The following is a 17,887-nucleotide window of genomic DNA, read 5'->3' as shown; positions in this document are numbered from 1 at the left end:
AAATTCGAAAAGTTATGACAAGGGTTTAAAAAAGCAACTTAGAATTGTCTTATTTATTTTTTTCGATCTGATAAAAACAAAGAGTTGCACTATTCTTGTGACCCCGGCTTGTGACCTTCCCACTTTTTCCTGAAAAGTTGTCATTTAAACTGGACGGCATATTTAACGCGAGCGAAGCGAGAAAAATGACTACCTGCAGAGTCGTTTCAAATGACACTGACTGGTACAGTAAACGATGCTCTTTCTGATAACTTTTGACTTAAACAAAAAATTATGTCACGGGGGGACAGTACACGATCCAAATATGGTTAAAAGATAAGACACCCGGGGAAGGTTAGAGTTAAACGTTGTAGAGATTCTTTTTTTTATTTGATCGCTTTTTTAAGCCAGCTTCAACATCCAAAGGACTTTTAGTGCGTTCAGCTACAGCTTAACCGGCGTGCGACGCCGGGTACCGGCTAGTATTTCTATATTTGTCAATGGATTTTGAATGGACGAATTATTGGTATTTGTTCACTCGAAGCCGTTGGCTAGTTATTGATTTAAACCATGAGAAATGTTTGTGTTTTGACATGTTTGCTCTTTAATATTCTTATATTTGTCAATAGATTTTGAATGGACGATTATTTGATATTCTTCCACTCGAAACCGTTGACAAGTGTATGAATTACACCGCCAGAAACGTTGTGTTTTGAAATCAAATCTGGTTGTTCTTGAATATTTCTATATGATCAGTTCAAGTTTACTTTATTTATAGTCTAGTTAATACAATATAGATCGATTGAAAGATACTGGAAAATGTAGATTAATGGGCTTGGAAAGGTCAACATATATTTCATCTGTTGGCCACTCAAATCCGTTAATAACACTACCAAGATTATTATTTTCCATAATTGATCCTTCTAAACTAAGACGACTTTTTCCTAGTAGGTATTGAGATTTCCCGAATTCATGCTACATTTGAATCTCGCTAATAGCATACCGTGGTGATTCTAAAAATAGACATCAAAATTACTATTTGTCCGAGTTTTAATCCCATCATCCCTTGCATTAATTGCTTTTGCAAGTCAATTACACTTATTGACAATACAAAAGTAATAACTTGCACGCATTACGAATCAATATGAAAAGGATTGTGGGATTGAATTTCGGTCAAAAACCAAAAGTAATAATTATGACGTTTGCATACCGGTGTGCTATTCGATTTCTATTACTCGTATTATTTTTTATTTGGATTAATTCCAAGTGCCCTTCAACCCTCTTCTAATCTTCTTTATTTGTCAATAAATTTTAAACGGATAGATATTTAGTAATTGTCCACTTGAAGTCATAAACTGGTATATGAATTACACCATCAAAAAGGTTCCATTTTGGCATTCGAATATGTTCGCTTTTGAATATTCCTATAATTGTTCCATAGATTTTAAATAGACGGATATTTGGTATTTTTCCACTCTAAACCGCTGACTAGTATATGAATTACACCGCCAGAAATTTGAAATCAAATTTGGTTGTTCTTTAATATTTCAATATTATCAGTTTAAGTTTACTTTATTTGTAATCTAGTTAGTGCAATATAGGTTGATTGAAAGCAACTGGAAAATGTAGATTAATGGATTTCGAAAGGTCAACATATATTTCATCTGTTGGCCACTCAAATCCGTTAATTACACTACCAAGTATATTATTTTCCACAATTGTTCCTTCAGAACCTATGACTTTTTCCTAGTAGGTATTGAGATTCCAAATTATTGTTAAAGTTGACTCTTACTAACTCCAATTCTATTATTCGTAGCTTTCTTTTATTCGAATGAACAATTCCCATGGCCCCTCAAGGGAACCCTCTTGAAATACTTTCTATAATTCAAATTTGAATTAGTGAGAGACAACTGTATGTGTTTTCGAAATACACCTGGATAGATGTATCTTATCAGGCTACTTTCAAAGTCGGAGAATGAAGCAGACAGGTTAAAATTTTCAGTTTTATCGCTCAACTGAAGTTGATTGAGAGCTACTGTAATGCGAATTAATGGATTTCGAAAGGTCAACATATATTTCATCTGTGGGCCATTCGAATCCATTAATTACACTACCAAGTATATTATCTTCCACTCACAATTTATTCTTGTAACCTAAGATGACTCTCTCCTAGCAGGTATTGAGATTTTCCGAATTCATGTTAAAATTGAATCTCGCTAATTCGATTTCTATTACTCGTATTATTTTTTATTTGGATTAATTCCGAGTGCCCTTCAACCCTCTTCTAATATTCTTTAATTGTCAATAAATTTTAAACGGATAGATATTTAGTAATTGTCCACTTGAAGTCATAAACTGGTATATGAATTACACCATCAAAAAGGTTACATTTTGGCAATCGAATATGTTCGCTTTTGAATATTCCTATAATTGTTTCATGGATTTTGAATGGACGAATATTTGGTATTTTTCCACTCTAAACCACTGACTAGTATATGAATTACACGGCCAGAAATTTGAAATCAGAATTGGTTGTTCTTGAATATTTCTATATCAGTTCAAGTTTACTTTATTTATAATCTAGTTAGTACAATATCGGTCGATTGAAAGCTACTAGAAAATGTAGATTAATGGATTTTAAAAGGTCAACATATATTTCATCTGTTGGCCACTCAAATCCGTTAATTACACTACCAAGTATATTATTTTCCACAATTGTTCCTTCAGAACCTATGACTTTTTCCTAGCAGGTATTGAGATTTTCCAAATTATTGTTAAAGTTGACTCTCCCTAACTCGAACTCTGTTATTTATTTTATTCGAATGAACAAATCCCATTGCCCCTCAAGGGAACCCTCTTGAAATACTTTCTATAATTCAAATTTGAATTAGTGAGAGACACCTGTATGTGTTTTCGAAATTCACCTGGGTAGATGTATCTTATCAGGCTATTTTCAAAGTTGCGGGATGAGACAGACAGGCACAAGTTTCAGTTTTTTCGCTCAACTGAAGTTGGTTGAGAGCTATTGTAATGCGAATTAATGGATTTTGAAAGGTCAACATATATTTTATTTGTGGACCATTCAAATCCATTAATTACACTACCAAGTATATCTTCCACTCAAAATTTATTCTTGTAACCTAAGATGACTCTCTCCTAGCAGGTATTGAGATTTCCCGAATTCATGCTACATTTGACTCTTACTAATTCGATTTCTATTATTCCGAGTGCCCTTCAACCCTCTTCTAATCTTCTTTATTTGTCAATAAATTTTAAACGGACAGATATTTAGTAATTGTCCACTTGGAGTCATAAACTGGTATATGAATTACACCATCAAAAAGGTTCCATTTTGGCAATCGAATCTGTTTGCTTTTGAATATTCCTATAATTGTTTCATGGATTTTTTTGAATGGACTAATATTTGGCATTTTTCCACTCTAAACCGCTGACTAGTATATGAATTACACGGCCAGAAATCAAAATTGGTTGTTCTTGAATATTTCTATATTATCCGTTCAAGTATACTTTATTTATTATCTAGTTAGTACAATATCGGTTGATTGAAAGCTACTAGAAAATGTAGATTAGTGGGCTTGGAAAGGTCAACATATATTTCATCTGTTGGCCACTCAAATCCGTTAAATACACTACCAAGTATATTATTTTCCACAAATGATCCTTCTAAACTAAGACGACGTTTTCCTAGTAGGTATTGAGATTTTCCAAATTATTGTTAAAGTTGACTCTCCCTAACTCGAACTCTGTTATTTCTTTTATTAGAATGAACAAATCCCATTGCCCCTCAAGGGAACCCTCTTGAGATACTTTCTATAATTCAAATTTGAATTAGTGAGAGACAACTGTATGTGTTTTCGAAATACACCTGGATAGATGTATCTTATACTTTCAAAGTCGGAGAATGAAGCAGACAGGTTAAAAGTATCAGTTTTATCGCTCAACTGAAGTTAATTGAGAGCTACTGTAATGCGAATTAATGGATTTTGAAAGGTCAACATATATTTCATCTGTGGGCCATTCGAATCCATTAATTACACTACCAAGTATATTATCTTCCACTCACAATTTATTCTTGTAACCTAAGATGACTCTCTCCTAGCAGGTATTGAGATTTTCCGAATTCATGTTAAAATTGAATCTCGCTAATTCGATTTCTATTACTCGTATTATTTTTTATTTGGATTAATTCCAAGTGCCCTTCAACCCTCTTCTAATGTTCTTTATTTGTCAATAAATCTTAAACGGATAAATATTAGGTAATTGTCCACTCGAAGTGGTTCACTGTTATACGAATTACAGCACCAAAAATGTTATGTTTTGGCATTCGAATATGTTTGCTCTTGAATATTTTTTTAATTATTCCATGGGTTTTAAATAGACGGATATTTGGCATTTTTCTGCTCAAGGCCGTTGACTAGTATATAAATTACACCGCCAGAAACATTATGTTTTGAAATCAAATCTGGTTGCTCTTTAATATTTCTATATTATCAGTTCAAGTTTACTTTATTTTAAGTCTATTTAGTACAATAAAGGTTGATTGAAAGCTTATGGAAAATGTAGATTAATGGATTTTGAAAGGTCAGCATATATTTTATCTGTTGGCCACTCAAATCCGTTAGTTACACTACCAAGCATATTATCTTCCATAATTTATTCTTGTAACATAGGTTGATTGAAAGCTACTGGAAAATGTAGATTAATGGATTTTGAAAGGTCAACATGTATTTCATCTGTTGGCCATTCAAATCCGTTAATTACATGACAAAGTATATTATTTTCCACAATTTATTCTTGTAACATAAGTTGATTGAAAGCTACTGGAAAATTCAGATTAATGGATTTTGAAAGGTCAACATGTATTTCATCTGTTGGCCATTCAAATCCGTTAATTACATGACAAAGTATCTTATCTTCCACAATTTATTCTTGTAACATAAGTTGATTGAAAGCTACTGGAAAATGTAGATTAATTGATTTTGAAAGGTCAACATATATTTTATCTGTTGGCCATTCGAATCCGTTAATTACACTACCAAGCATATTATCCTCCACAATTTATTCTTGTAACATAAGTTGATTAAAAGCTACTGGAAAATGTAGATTAATGGATTTTGAAAGGTCAACATGTATTTCATCTGTTGGCCACTCAAATCCGTTAATTACACTACCAAGATTATTATTTTCCACAATTGATCTTTCTAAACTAAGACGACTTTTTCCTAGTAGGTATTGAGATTTTCCAAATCCATGTTAAAGTTGACTCTTACTAACTCCAATTCTATTATTCGTAGCTTTCTTTTATTCGAGTAAACAATTCCCATTGCCCCTCAAGAGAACCCTCTTGAAATACTTTCTATAATTTGAATTTCAATTAGTGAGAGACAACTGTATGTGTTTTCGAATTTCACCTGGGTAGATCTATCTTATCAGGCTACTTTCAAAGTCGGGGGATGAGACAGACAGGCAAAAGTTCCAGTTTTATCGCTCAACTGAAGTTGATTGAGAGCTACTGTAATGCGAATTAATAGATTTTGAAAGGTCAACATATATTTCATCTGTGGGCCATTCAAATCCATTAATTACACTACCAAGTATATTATCTTCCACTCACAATTTATTCTTGAAACCTAAGATGACTCTCTCCTAGCAGGTATTGAGATTTCCCGAATTCATGTTAAAATTGAATATCTCGCTAATTCGATTTCTATTACTCGTATTATTTTTTATTTGGATTAATTCCGAGTGCCCTTCAACCCTCTTCTAATATTCTTTATTTGTCAATAAATTTTAAACGGACAGATATTTAGTAATTGTCCACTTGAAGTCATAAACTGGTATATGAATTACACCATCAATAAGGTTCCATTTTGGCATTCGAATCTGTTCGCTTTTGAATATTCCTATAATTGTTTCATGGATTTTGAATGGACGGATATTTGGTATTTTTCCACTCTAACCCGCTCAAAGCAGTTATGAATTACACCGACAGAAATTTGAAATCAAATTTGGTTGGCTTTTAATATTTCTATATTATCAATTCAAGTTCACTTTATATATAGTCTAGTTAGTGCAATATAGGTTGATTGAAAGCTACTGGAAAATGTAGATTAATGGATTTTGAAAGGTCAACATATATTTCATCTGTTGGCCACTCAAATCCGTTAATTACACTACCAAGATTATTATTTTCCACAATTGATCCTTCTAAACTAAGACGACTTTTTCTTAGTAGGTATTGAGATTTTCCAAATTCATGTTAAAGTTGACTCTTACTAACTCCAATTCTATTATTCGTAGCTTTCTTTTATTTGAGTAAACAATTCCCATTTCCCCTCAAGAGAACCCTCTTGAAATACTTTCTATAATTCGAATTTCAATTAGTGAGAGACAACTGTATGTTTTTTCGAATTTCACCTGGGTAGATCTATCTTATCAGGCTACTTTCAAAGTCGGGGATGAGACAGACAGGTTAAAAGTTTCAGTTTTATTGCTCAACTGAAGTTGATTGAGAGCTACTGTAATGCGAATTAATGGATTTTGAAAGGTCAACATATATTTTATCTGTGGACCATTCAAATCCATTAATTACACTACCAAGTATACTATCTTCCACTCCCAGTTTATTCTTGTAACATAAGTTGATTGAAAGCTACTGGAAAATGTAGATTAATGGATTTTGAAAGGTCAACATGTATTTCATCTGTTGGCCATTCAAATCCGTTAATTACATGACAAAGTATATTATTTTCCACAATTTATTCTTGTAACATAAGTTGATTGAAAGCTACTGGAAAATGTAGATTAATGGATTTTGAAAGGTCAACATATATTTTATCTGTTGGCCATTCGAATCCGTTAATTACACTACCAAGCATATTATCCTCCACAATTTATTCTTGTAACATAAGTTGATTAAAAGCTACTGGAAAATGTAGATTAATGGATTTTGAAAGGTCAACATGTATTTCATCTGTTGGCCACTCAAATCCGTTAATTACACTACCAAGATTATTATTTTCCACAATTGATCCTTCTAAACTAAGACGACTTTTTCCTAGTAGGTATTGAGATTTTCCAAATTCATGTTAAAGTTGACTCTTACTAACTCCAATTCTATTATTCGTAGCTTTCTTTTATTCGAGTAAACAATTCCCATTGCCCCTCAAGAGAACCCTCTTGAAATACTTTCTATAATTTGAATTTCAATTAGTGAGAGACAACTGTATGTGTTTTCGAATTTCACCTGGGTAGATCTATCTTATCAGGCTACTTTCAAAGTCGGGGGATGAGACAGACAGGCAAAAGTTCCAGTTTTATCGCTCAACTGAAGTCGATTGAGAGCTACTGTAATGCGAATTAATAGATTTTGAAAGGACAACATATATTTCATCTGTGGGCCATTCAAATCCATTAATTACACTACCAAGTATATTATCTTCCACTCACAATTTATTCTTGTAACCTAAGATGACTCTCTCCTAGCAGGTATTGAGATTTTCCGAATTCATGTTAAAATTGAATCTCGCTAATTCGATTTCTATTACTCGTATTATTTTTTATTTGGATTAATTCCGAGTGCCCTTCAACCCTCTTCTAATATTCTTTATTTGTCAATAAACTTTAAACGGACAGATATTTAGTAATTGTCCACTTGAAGTCATAAACTGGTATATGAATTACACCATCAAAAAGGTTCCATTTTGGCATTCGAATCTGTTCGCTTTTGAATATTCTTATAATTGTTTCACGGATTTTGAATGGACGGATATTTGGTATTTTTCCACTCTAACCCGCTCAAAGCAGTTATGAATTACACCGACAGAAATTTGAAATCAAATTTGTTTGGCTTTTAATATTTCTATATTATCAATTCAAGTTCACTTTATATATAGTCTAGTTAGTGCAATATAGGTTGATTGAAAGCTACTGGAAAATGTAGATTAATGGATTTTGAAAGGTCAACATGTATTTCATCTGTTGGCCACTCAAATCCGTTAATTACACTACCAAGATTATTATTTTCCACAATTGATCCTTCTAAACTAAGACGACTTTTTCCTAGTAGGTATTGAGATTTTCCAAATTCATGTTAAAGTTGACTCTTACTAACTCCAATTCTATTATTCGTAGCTTTCTTTTATTCGAGTAAACAATTCCCATTGCCCCTCAAGAGAACCCTCTTAAAATACTTTCTATAATTCGAATTTCAATTAGTGAGAGACAACTGTATGTGTTTTCGAATTTCACCTGGGTAGATCTATCTTATCAAGCTACTTTCAAAGACGGGGATGAGACAGCCAGGCAAAAGTTTCAGTTTTATCGCTCAACTGAAGTTGATTGAGAGCTACTGTAATGCGAATTAATGGATTTTGAAAGATCAACATATATTTTATCTGTGGGCCATTCAAATCCATTAATTACACTACCAAGTATATTATCTTCCACTCACAATTTATTCTTGTAACTTAAGATGACTCTCTCCTAGTAGGAATTGAGATTTCCCGAATTCATGTTAAAATTGAATCTCGCTAATTCGATTTCTATTACTCATATTATTTTTTATTTGGATTAATTCCGAGTGCCCTTCAACCCTCTTCTAATACTCTTTTTCTGTCAAATATTTCCTATATTTGTCAATAAGTTTTAAATGGATGAATATTTGGTAACTCTCCACTCGAAGTCATAAACTGGTATATGAATTACACCATCAAAAATGTTACAAATGTTTTGTTACTTGTATCTTTCTTTTATCCAGGTAAATTCCGATTGCCCTTCAACCCTCTTCTAATATTCTTTATTTGCCAATAAATCTTAAACGGGTAAATATTAGGTAAATTGTCCACTTGAAGTGGTTGACTGGTATACAAATTACAGCATCAAAAATGTTATGTTTTGGCATTTGGATCTGTTCGCTCTTGAATATTCCTATAATTATTCCAAGGATTTTAAATTGACGGATATTTGGTATGAATTACACCATCAGAAATGTTATATTTTGACTTCGCATTGGTTTGCTCTTTAATATTCCTATATTTCTCAATGGATTTTGAATGGACGGATATTCGGCATTTTTCCGCTTAAAGCCGTTATGAATTACACCACCAGAAACGTTATGTTTTGAAATGAAATCTGGTTGCTCTTTAATATTTCTATATTATCAGTTCAAGTTTACTTTATTTTTAGTCTATTTAGTACAATAAAAGTTGATTGAAAGCTACTGGTAAATGGAGATTAATGGATTTTGAAAGGTCAACATATATTTTATTTGTTGGCCATTCAAATCCGTTAATTACACTACCAAGTATATTATCTTCCACAATTTATTCTTGTAACATAAGTTGATTGAAAGCTACCGGAAAATGTAAATTAATGGATTTTGAAAGGTCAACATATTTCGTCTGTCGGCCATTCAAATCCGTTAATTACATGACCAAGTATATTATCTTCCACAATTTATTCTTGTAACATAAGTTGATTGAAAGCTACTGGAAAATGTAGATTAATGGATTTTGAAAGGTCAACATATATTTCATCTGTTGTCCATTTATATCCGTTAATTACACTACCCAGTATATAATCTTCCACAATTGAAGATGACTCTTTCCTACTAGGCATTGAACTTTCCTAAATCCATGTTAAATTCTGTTCGCTCTTGAGTATTCCTACATTTGTCAATGGACCTTGAATGGACGGATATTTTGTAATTGTCCACTCGAAGCCGTTGACTAGTATATGAATTACTCCATGAGAAATGTTTTGTTTTGAAATCAAGTCTGGTTGCTCTTTAATATTTCTATAATATCAGTTCAAGTTTTCTTTATTTATAGTCTGGTTAGTACAATATAGGTCCATTGAAAGCTACTGAAAAATGTAGATTAATGGATTTTGAAAGGTCAACATATTATTTCATCTGTTGGCCACTCAAATCCATTAATTACATGACCAAGTATATTATCTTCGATAATTGTTCCTTCAGAACCTGAGATGACTTTTTCTCAGTAGGTATTGAGATTTTCCAAATTATTGTTAAAGTCGACTTTCGCTAATTCGAACTCTATTATTCGTATCTTTCTTTTATTCGAATGAATAAATCCCATTGCCCCTCAAGGGAACCGTCTTGACATACTTTCTATAATTCGAATTTGAATTAGTTAGAGACGACTCTTTGTGTTTCGAAATTCACCTGGGTATATCTATCTTATCAGGCTAATTTCAAAGTCAGGGGGATGAGGCAAACAAGCAAAAGTTTCAGTATTTTTTATAGTTTAACTGACGTTGATTGAGAGTTACCATAATGCGAATAAATGGATTTTGAAAGGTCAACATATATTTCATCTGTCGGCCATTCGAATCCATTGATTACACTATCAAGTATATTATATTCCACTCTTACGCACTCCACGGTAAACCTGTAGAGACGCTTGAAAATTAACCATTTGAGGAAAATAGCCATTTTCATAACGAGAATCTTGCTACGTGCTGCTAAGTCAAAAATTTAACTTTTTTCTGATACGTCGCCCCAATTTTACACAACTGCGCAGCATTGTTGTCATTTCCAGTCCTTCGAGACGATACACGGTCCTTGCGAAATCGAGATTGTATTTCCCTATAGACCATTTGTTTTCACACATAGCTTTAAAGCTCCAGCGTGATGTGCAAAAATAATGACGATCTGATCTCAGGTAACTACTTTGGGCGTACAAACTTTAGCGAGCAGAAACTTTCGCGATTTTCGCGAATTATGGTCTTTTTCGCGAAAGTAAATGTCTTTGAAAATTCTTAACAGGGTAAGTTGTGAAAGTTTATGCTCGCAAAAAATTCTCAAAAAAATTGGAAATCTATAAAATCTCGAAGTCGTAATAAATATCAAATTTTCGGCATAATATAATTTTTTAATGCCTTTTTAAAGTCGAAGAGCAACCGTCTTTAACGGATTTAAGGGATATTTTTCACTTTTAAGGCAATTTTTATTCGAAATTTCTCACTTTTATCCAACGATTCGCAAAAGAAAATGTCGCAAATTTCGCGATTTTTCCACCTCGCGAAAGTTTCTGCTTGCGAAAGTTTTTACGCCTAAAGTAGAATGTATTGAGATTTCCCGATTTTCTTCATGTTGCAGTTGAACACAGGAAAAAATTTTCAATTTCCAAGGTTGGAAATTTCAAGTTTTCTTATTTGGAAAAAAGGTAAAATCCCATGGAAAATCCAACCTGGAAATGTGGGACATTCTCCAAGGTTGGAAATTTTGCATTTTCCATGGCTTGGAATTTTCGTAAATCCAGGTTGAAAAAAGCCACAAGTGATGGCAGAGATGTGGAAAAAGAGATCTTAAACAAGGTTTTTGTTTTTGTGAACAGTCACTCGCTAGCCTAGGCTCGATGGCTCCCGGTCAATCTTTCGTTATTGTTCGCACAGATACGTGGTTGATCTTAGATCACTCACACAGCTCAGCAGGGCACTGTTTGAAACTATGACACAAGTACCCTATGTGCTTCACTGTGCGAACTCACTGCGATTGACCGAGGCCGCTCCGAAGGAACGCCTCGCCTGACGGAAACTTACAGCTTGACTGCTCACATTATAGCCTAATATGTAGGTTAGCTATATATCAAAACAGTTTTGAGCGAAGAATCGCAGAAAATGGTTAAAAAAACGTAATTTCCACATGGATTTCTAACGTTTTCCAAACTGTTTGGAGAAACACAAATTTCCAACCCAAAAAGTCTAGTTTTCCGATCGAAAGAGTTTCAATTTCACAAAAATGTAATTTCCACATGGATTTTTAACGTTTTCCAAACTGTTTGGGAGAAACACAAATTTCCGACCCAAAAAGTCATGTTTTCCAACCAGCCTTGGAAAATTGATCAAATTTACAAAAATATGTATTTTCACATCGATTTTTGACCTTTTTGTCAATTTCCAAACTGTTTGGAAAATAAAAATTTCCCACCCAAAAAGTCATGTTTTCCAACCAGCCTTGGAAAATTGTCATTTCTACATGGGTTTTTTTCACTTGATTTTTCAAAGGCATTGGTTTATTCTACAAAACCTATGGGTAATTTACATTTTCCAAATCAGATTAAGGTAATCGCTCAAATTTCCAACCTTGAATTATAAAACCAAAATATTCAACCCAAAAATATAGAATTTCCAACCTTGGAAATCGAAAATTTTTCCTGTGGAAGGAGGAACCCTTTTATTGTAATTTGAACAAACAATACTATCTGTAAGCCGAAATCTTCTATAATTCAAGGAGATTTTTTAATCCTTTGTCTTCAAGATCGAATTACAGAAAGGCAACTTACCTTAAGAGTAGAAATTTTAGCGAGACGAAATTTTGGCGAATGAGCAATGGTGCAATTTGGCGAAAATTTTTTTTGCCGATTTAGTAAAATTTGTAAATTTGGCGAGAATTAATTTTGGAAAACGACCCATTTTTGTTCAATATTTTAGTTGAAAAAAGGGTTTTCAGGAGGAATAGATACTAAATTAAAAGAAAATTTAATTTAGCGAGAATTTATTTCGGCGAATGACCTATAAATTTAAATTTGGCGGAAAGAAATTTCCCCCCTTAAGGTAATTATCAAAATCAAAGAAATTCTACAGTTGATAACTATTTTTTGTACTCGTTATACAAAACATACTTATATTCTTTCAATCTGTTTTTTCCAGGAAAAAAATTGAATATTTGGGATTTTTGGGAATTTACCCACCAAAAAGTGTGACTTTCCAGATATCCCCAGATATCAGGGCTAGCCCCTGGACTAGCCTCAGTTGACCTCCGGACATTAAAAATCACCCCCAAACAGAGCAAATTTACCCCCGGGACAAGGCAAATTGTGTGAATTTTTCACCACCCCGGACAATATATTCTCCACCCCCATGCACCAACATTTTCTGAAAGGGCCCATTGCACCAACAGAATACAGTCCGAATATACAAAGTGACCGATCTCGAAAAAATGCCATAAATGATAAACATTTTCTGATTTTATCTAAAAAAGTTTTGTAAAGGCTAGTGAAAGCTTCGCATAATAGGCTTTTTCAGAAATTATTATTGTTATTATGAGGGAAGAACGATTGCCTCGTTTTGAAAGCAATACTAAATTGATCGAATCTCTTGAGTGTTTAAAGTGTTACTTTTAAATAAGAATTTATTTATGAAAAGAGGAATAAAAGAGCTCTAAGGAAAATCTGGAGCAATTAAAACGAGAATTGCATTCGCTGAGTATTAATTGAGATCAATATCGAAGAATCTAAATTTGACCGGAAGTAATTTTTGCTAATTTGCGAGATATCTGGAGTCCTCAATAGTGGAGGTAAATTCTATTTCCTGAATAAGATCCCAGTCTTTGCATCACGGAAAGTTTATTTTACTCCTTCGTAGAGCACTCAACTTGCCACAAAGGGCTCATTTTGCCAAATCGCCATATGACTGTTTTAGTTTGTTTCAAAAATCAGGTGCTGGCAACTGGCAAAATTCCAAGAGGTTGGCTTCTTTCACAAAATCACTTTGCCAATAATCTAAATACATAATAACTGTTTTAGTGAGCTGCCAACTAAAAAACAATTTCTAAAAGGTTGGCCACCGTTTTTTACACCCTTGAATGCAATCATCATACATTCGTAACAAACCATAAGTTTTCATTCTCTGTATTTTTCACGGGTTCTTTAACTTCATCTTGTATATTTGTACTCAGGAAACTATTCTTTTTTGCTGATGCAAGATCTTTGTTATGCCACATACGAGTAAAGTTGATAAGAATGGAACCAATCACGAAAAGTGAACCAGCTAATACAAACATAAACTGTGGTTGCAGCAGTTTTGAATCGTTCATCATTCCTACAAAATGAGAAAAAATTATTATTAGGTGCCTCAAAAACACCGCCCAAACCCATTTTTTCAAACGCCTCAGACCCTATTGGGACCCCCCCCTCTGTTTATTAATTTTTGAAAATATTTTCAGCAATCTAAAAGTTGAGTCCCTCATTTTGCTATAAATAGCCTGGTCTTAGTCTATAATTTACTTATTTTGGGTTCATTTAATGGTAGAATCTCCAACCCCTTCCTTTTATTAGAATTTGGAGATTTTTCCATTTTGATAGAATTCAAATTAAATGGTTGTTTTGTGCTCATTGAAAAGGTATTTATGAGTGGAATGTTATAATAATACTTTCAGTATAAGAGAGTAAGTTGCATTTAAAAATCTTACCGATAATGGGTGGTCCAACAGCAATAGGAATCCCAATACTGGTCAACATGATACCATAGCCTTGTGCGAAATCTCTGGCACCAACGATATCCAAAGTCACCAAACTGAGTAACCCAATGAAAGATCCATCCAAGAAACCATAAGCTATGACGTAAGATACCAACGACCAGTGTGAAGTTGCGAAGTATGTTAAAATACTGACCACTCCACTTAAGAACATTGAGATTTGATAGACTGTGATGAGATGTTCACGGATACAAGATATGATCTTCCCATACACCATACGACCAATAATGTTACTTATGGACCAAATCGATATCAGGAAACTGGCATTGGTTGGTGAGATCTGTAGATTGTGAGTTGCATAGTTTACCTGTTGAATGAAGAGCATGGTAAATGAAAAATTATTTTACCAAGTTTTTATAGCACAGTCGACGCTCTCTAATTCTACGTTCTAATACTCAATTATTCGATAATATTGAAAGTCGCTGCCAACAATAAACTCTCATAAACGACGCTCTACTATTCGATACGCTTACTTTTTCGATAAGAATCCAATTTCCCTTGGAAATTGAATTAGAGATAGAGAGCGTCAACTGTATTTGTATTGAAATAGAATCTACAATACAATGCATTGCCTGAAGATTGCACCAATTATAAGTGAGCTCTTTACTTCTCAATGTTTTTAGCATATCTTTTAAAACAGATTTTCCAATTAGTACGTCAAGTTAAGTTACGTAACGTCCAGTTGAACTGATAATTGATGATATGACCATATCACTGTCTCCCACGAACCCAACAGCTGATTGGTTGAAAGTGACGTATTGACTGATTTTACGTCACTTACAACCAATCAGCTATTGGGTCCGTGATGTAATAGCAGAAGACATTGCAGTGGTGCATATCATGAATAGTTTATGTAGATCGGCACTTTCTGCACTAATTACCGATGATTCCTTCCGACCATGAAATGGACTTTTTTCTTGGCATATCGAGGATCAGACTACATCCAGTGAGAAATATCTTTTGTCAAATAAGACTAGTTAGAGGGAAAAAAATGAAAGAGAAAGGGTAAAACTTACCAGATGGATAATTGGTATATAGTAAGCAAAGTTGGTCAACATCATTGCTATCAAAAATACCACGTATTTCTTGCTACGAAACAAAGTCCAATTCACTGTAAAGTCATGTTCAGAATCTGTAATATGACTCTCATCAGTTAAGCGCTCACTAGCATGGTCTTTCAGTTTGGTATCAGTCGAGCTTTCGTTTGTGGTTTTTGAGAAGGGTTTAAAACACAGTGCACATAAACCTGCGATTGTTAGATAGGCTATTCCGCACATTCTGATGGCACGCCGAAGTCCGTTGACTATTATAATATGTTGTATCAAAGGACACATCACAACAGCTCCCAATGCAGAACTGGCAACAGCAAGGCCAGTAGTGACCGCCTGATGCTTTTTAAACCACCTTCCAATCATAATAAGACACGGCGTGTATAACAAACTTGTCCCAACTCCGAAAAAAACACCATAAACGAAATATAAGGCAAAGAAATCTTGTACGATTGAAGTCAAGATGAGACCTGTTCCACTAAGGATTGCACCTAGCATCAGGGTAGTAGAAACACTTGTGACGTCACAACATTTTATAGCGAGCGTTGATGATAAGAAGAGCAAACCACTTGATAATGATCCAACCCAAGCTGTAAATGAAATGAAAAATTACATCGCCCAATAATAATTGTTGAGTTCCGCAATTTCTGCGCCATTATAGAAGCAAATGTTCGAATCGCAGATTTCTGTAAAGCTCGAACGGCTAGATGTCGTACTTTAAGCTCTTTCAAGCAAGAAAAGTGAATATCGCAAAAAATATTGCTGCTATTGTTTTCGAAAACCTGAAGCTTCTTATTGGTCAGGCGCTGAAATTTTATTGTAATGTCACGTGACCTAGGTAGGATTTCCTACCTAACCACAGCACACTTTCAGCCAAAGCACGACATCTAGCGCTTCGGGCTTTATAAATCAATGGCTCGAATCTGTAGAATCGATTTCTTACACAAATTTTTCAAGCCTTAAAACAGGTTTTTTGCTTATTTAATAGCGCTTTTGGCCAAAAATATCCTGCAACCGCCAAATTAAATTCCCGTCAAATTTAGTTTATCCAGCTATCCGCCAAATTAAATTCCCTCTGAATAAACTTTTTCGGCCATCCGCCAAATTAAATTCCCGCAAAAATTTCTTCCTTTAAAGTATCTAACACTGGTCAAAGTTTCAAGGTTATAGCAAAGCCTCGAAACACCCCCCCCCCCGCCCAAGATGTTCTCCTAGCAAACAAAAGGAATACTCGAAGGGTTAAATATACGTATTTTGGGTTCAAATCTTTATAATTTCACAAAAAGACTTTCACTAACCTATTTGTCCTTAGCAAAAAAACCTTTAAATACTTCATTCTTTGAAATGGGCCAGGTTTGGTTGCGTCGTATGAAAGATGTCACGGGTCCTAAAGGTTTGCCCCCCCTACTATTTTAGGTTCAAATATTTATAATTTCACAAAGCGAATCTCACTAACCTGTTTGTCCTTCACCTCTTTTGAATTCTTTCAACAAATTTGGGTACAATATACCATAGGTGTAATGTACACCGAAAACCATGAACATAAGAACACAACTAGCAAAAAACATGACCCAACACCATCCTTTGTCTGGTATCAACTTCTTATCATTGATAAAATAATCTTTCCATTCCTTCAATTTGGCACTCATTTTTCTTATCATTTTTAACCTTTTTGATTTTTCAGGGTACAAAATATGCTGCTGAAAGAAAGATGAAGAAAAAGTCACCATCAGTTGCCAACGGATCCATGGTATGTAAAGTTAATTTGAATTTTTTTTAAATGAACACCTAAGTTTTGGCTGGGGCTGGATGTGCTTATTTTCTTCATGTTCTTAAATACGTTCTTAATTTTCTATATAAATTCACCCTTGTCCGGCTAGCTCAGTCGGTAGAGAATTCACCTTACAATCCAAAGGTTGTGGGTTCGATCCCCGGTCGACGCCAACTCAGCCGGATAAGTAGCTAAGATTGAGTAATCTGATCTAGGCGCTAAGTTACATGGAGCTGAGAGTAGATGTAGCGCTCCGCCTCAGCATTCGATCTCCAAGGTCTAGCGCAAAAAGAAAAGGGAATAGACTCCCTTACTCTCGGCTCTACCGCCAGACAACAGATGAAAATACTTACTTACTTAAAACTTACCCTCTAATGTTATATTTCTTCATTTATAGTTCCAGACTCACTACAAATACAAGTCCGACCATTCAAAGATGCTTGCAAGGCCTTCTTTCTTACACACCAAAATCTATGCAAGTCAGACATTACTTTGATTCAAGTACTTTGCAGTAGTGCAATTCCTATTCCTGCGTTTCAAATACAGATCTTTTTGCTAGTATGACAGATTTTGCACAAATTACCCAGCCTCGTCCCCCGTGTACTCCACATTACTTTGATTCAAGTACTTTGTTTTGCAATCTATGTACTTTGTTTTTATCGCTGTAGACCAAAGCTCGGATACAAAGATTAGTTCTCCCTCTTGCTAGTAGGACAGATTTTGCTCAAATTACCCATCAAATCTAGATATGCAACACTGACTTGTTGCTGTATGCGCATTCACTTC

General features: G+C 34.1%; 1 protein-coding gene across 1 annotated transcript; it reads right to left on the bottom strand.

Moving 5' to 3' along the window:
* Positions 1 to 13,600: 13,600 nt before the first annotated feature.
* LOC136820515 (monocarboxylate transporter 10-like) lies at positions 13,601 to 17,008 on the bottom strand. The gene is made up of 4 exons (XM_067076702.1): positions 16,787 to 17,008; positions 15,298 to 15,920; positions 14,216 to 14,603; positions 13,601 to 13,845 (listed from the first exon to the last, which is right to left on the bottom strand). Exons 1-4 carry the CDS (start codon positions 16,989 to 16,991, stop codon positions 13,619 to 13,621), a joined length of 1,443 nt encoding a protein of 480 aa, XP_066932803.1. The 5' UTR covers positions 16,992 to 17,008; the 3' UTR covers positions 13,601 to 13,618.
* Between the last annotated feature and the right edge of the window lie 879 nt (positions 17,009 to 17,887).

Source organism: Clytia hemisphaerica, unplaced genomic scaffold (genome assembly GCF_902728285.1).
Source record: "Clytia hemisphaerica strain Z4C2 unplaced genomic scaffold, Clytia hemisphaerica genome assembly, whole genome shotgun sequence".
Taxonomy (NCBI): Eukaryota; Metazoa; Cnidaria; class Hydrozoa; order Leptothecata; family Clytiidae; genus Clytia; species Clytia hemisphaerica.
This window is presented reverse-complemented; position numbering and strand designations above follow the sequence as displayed.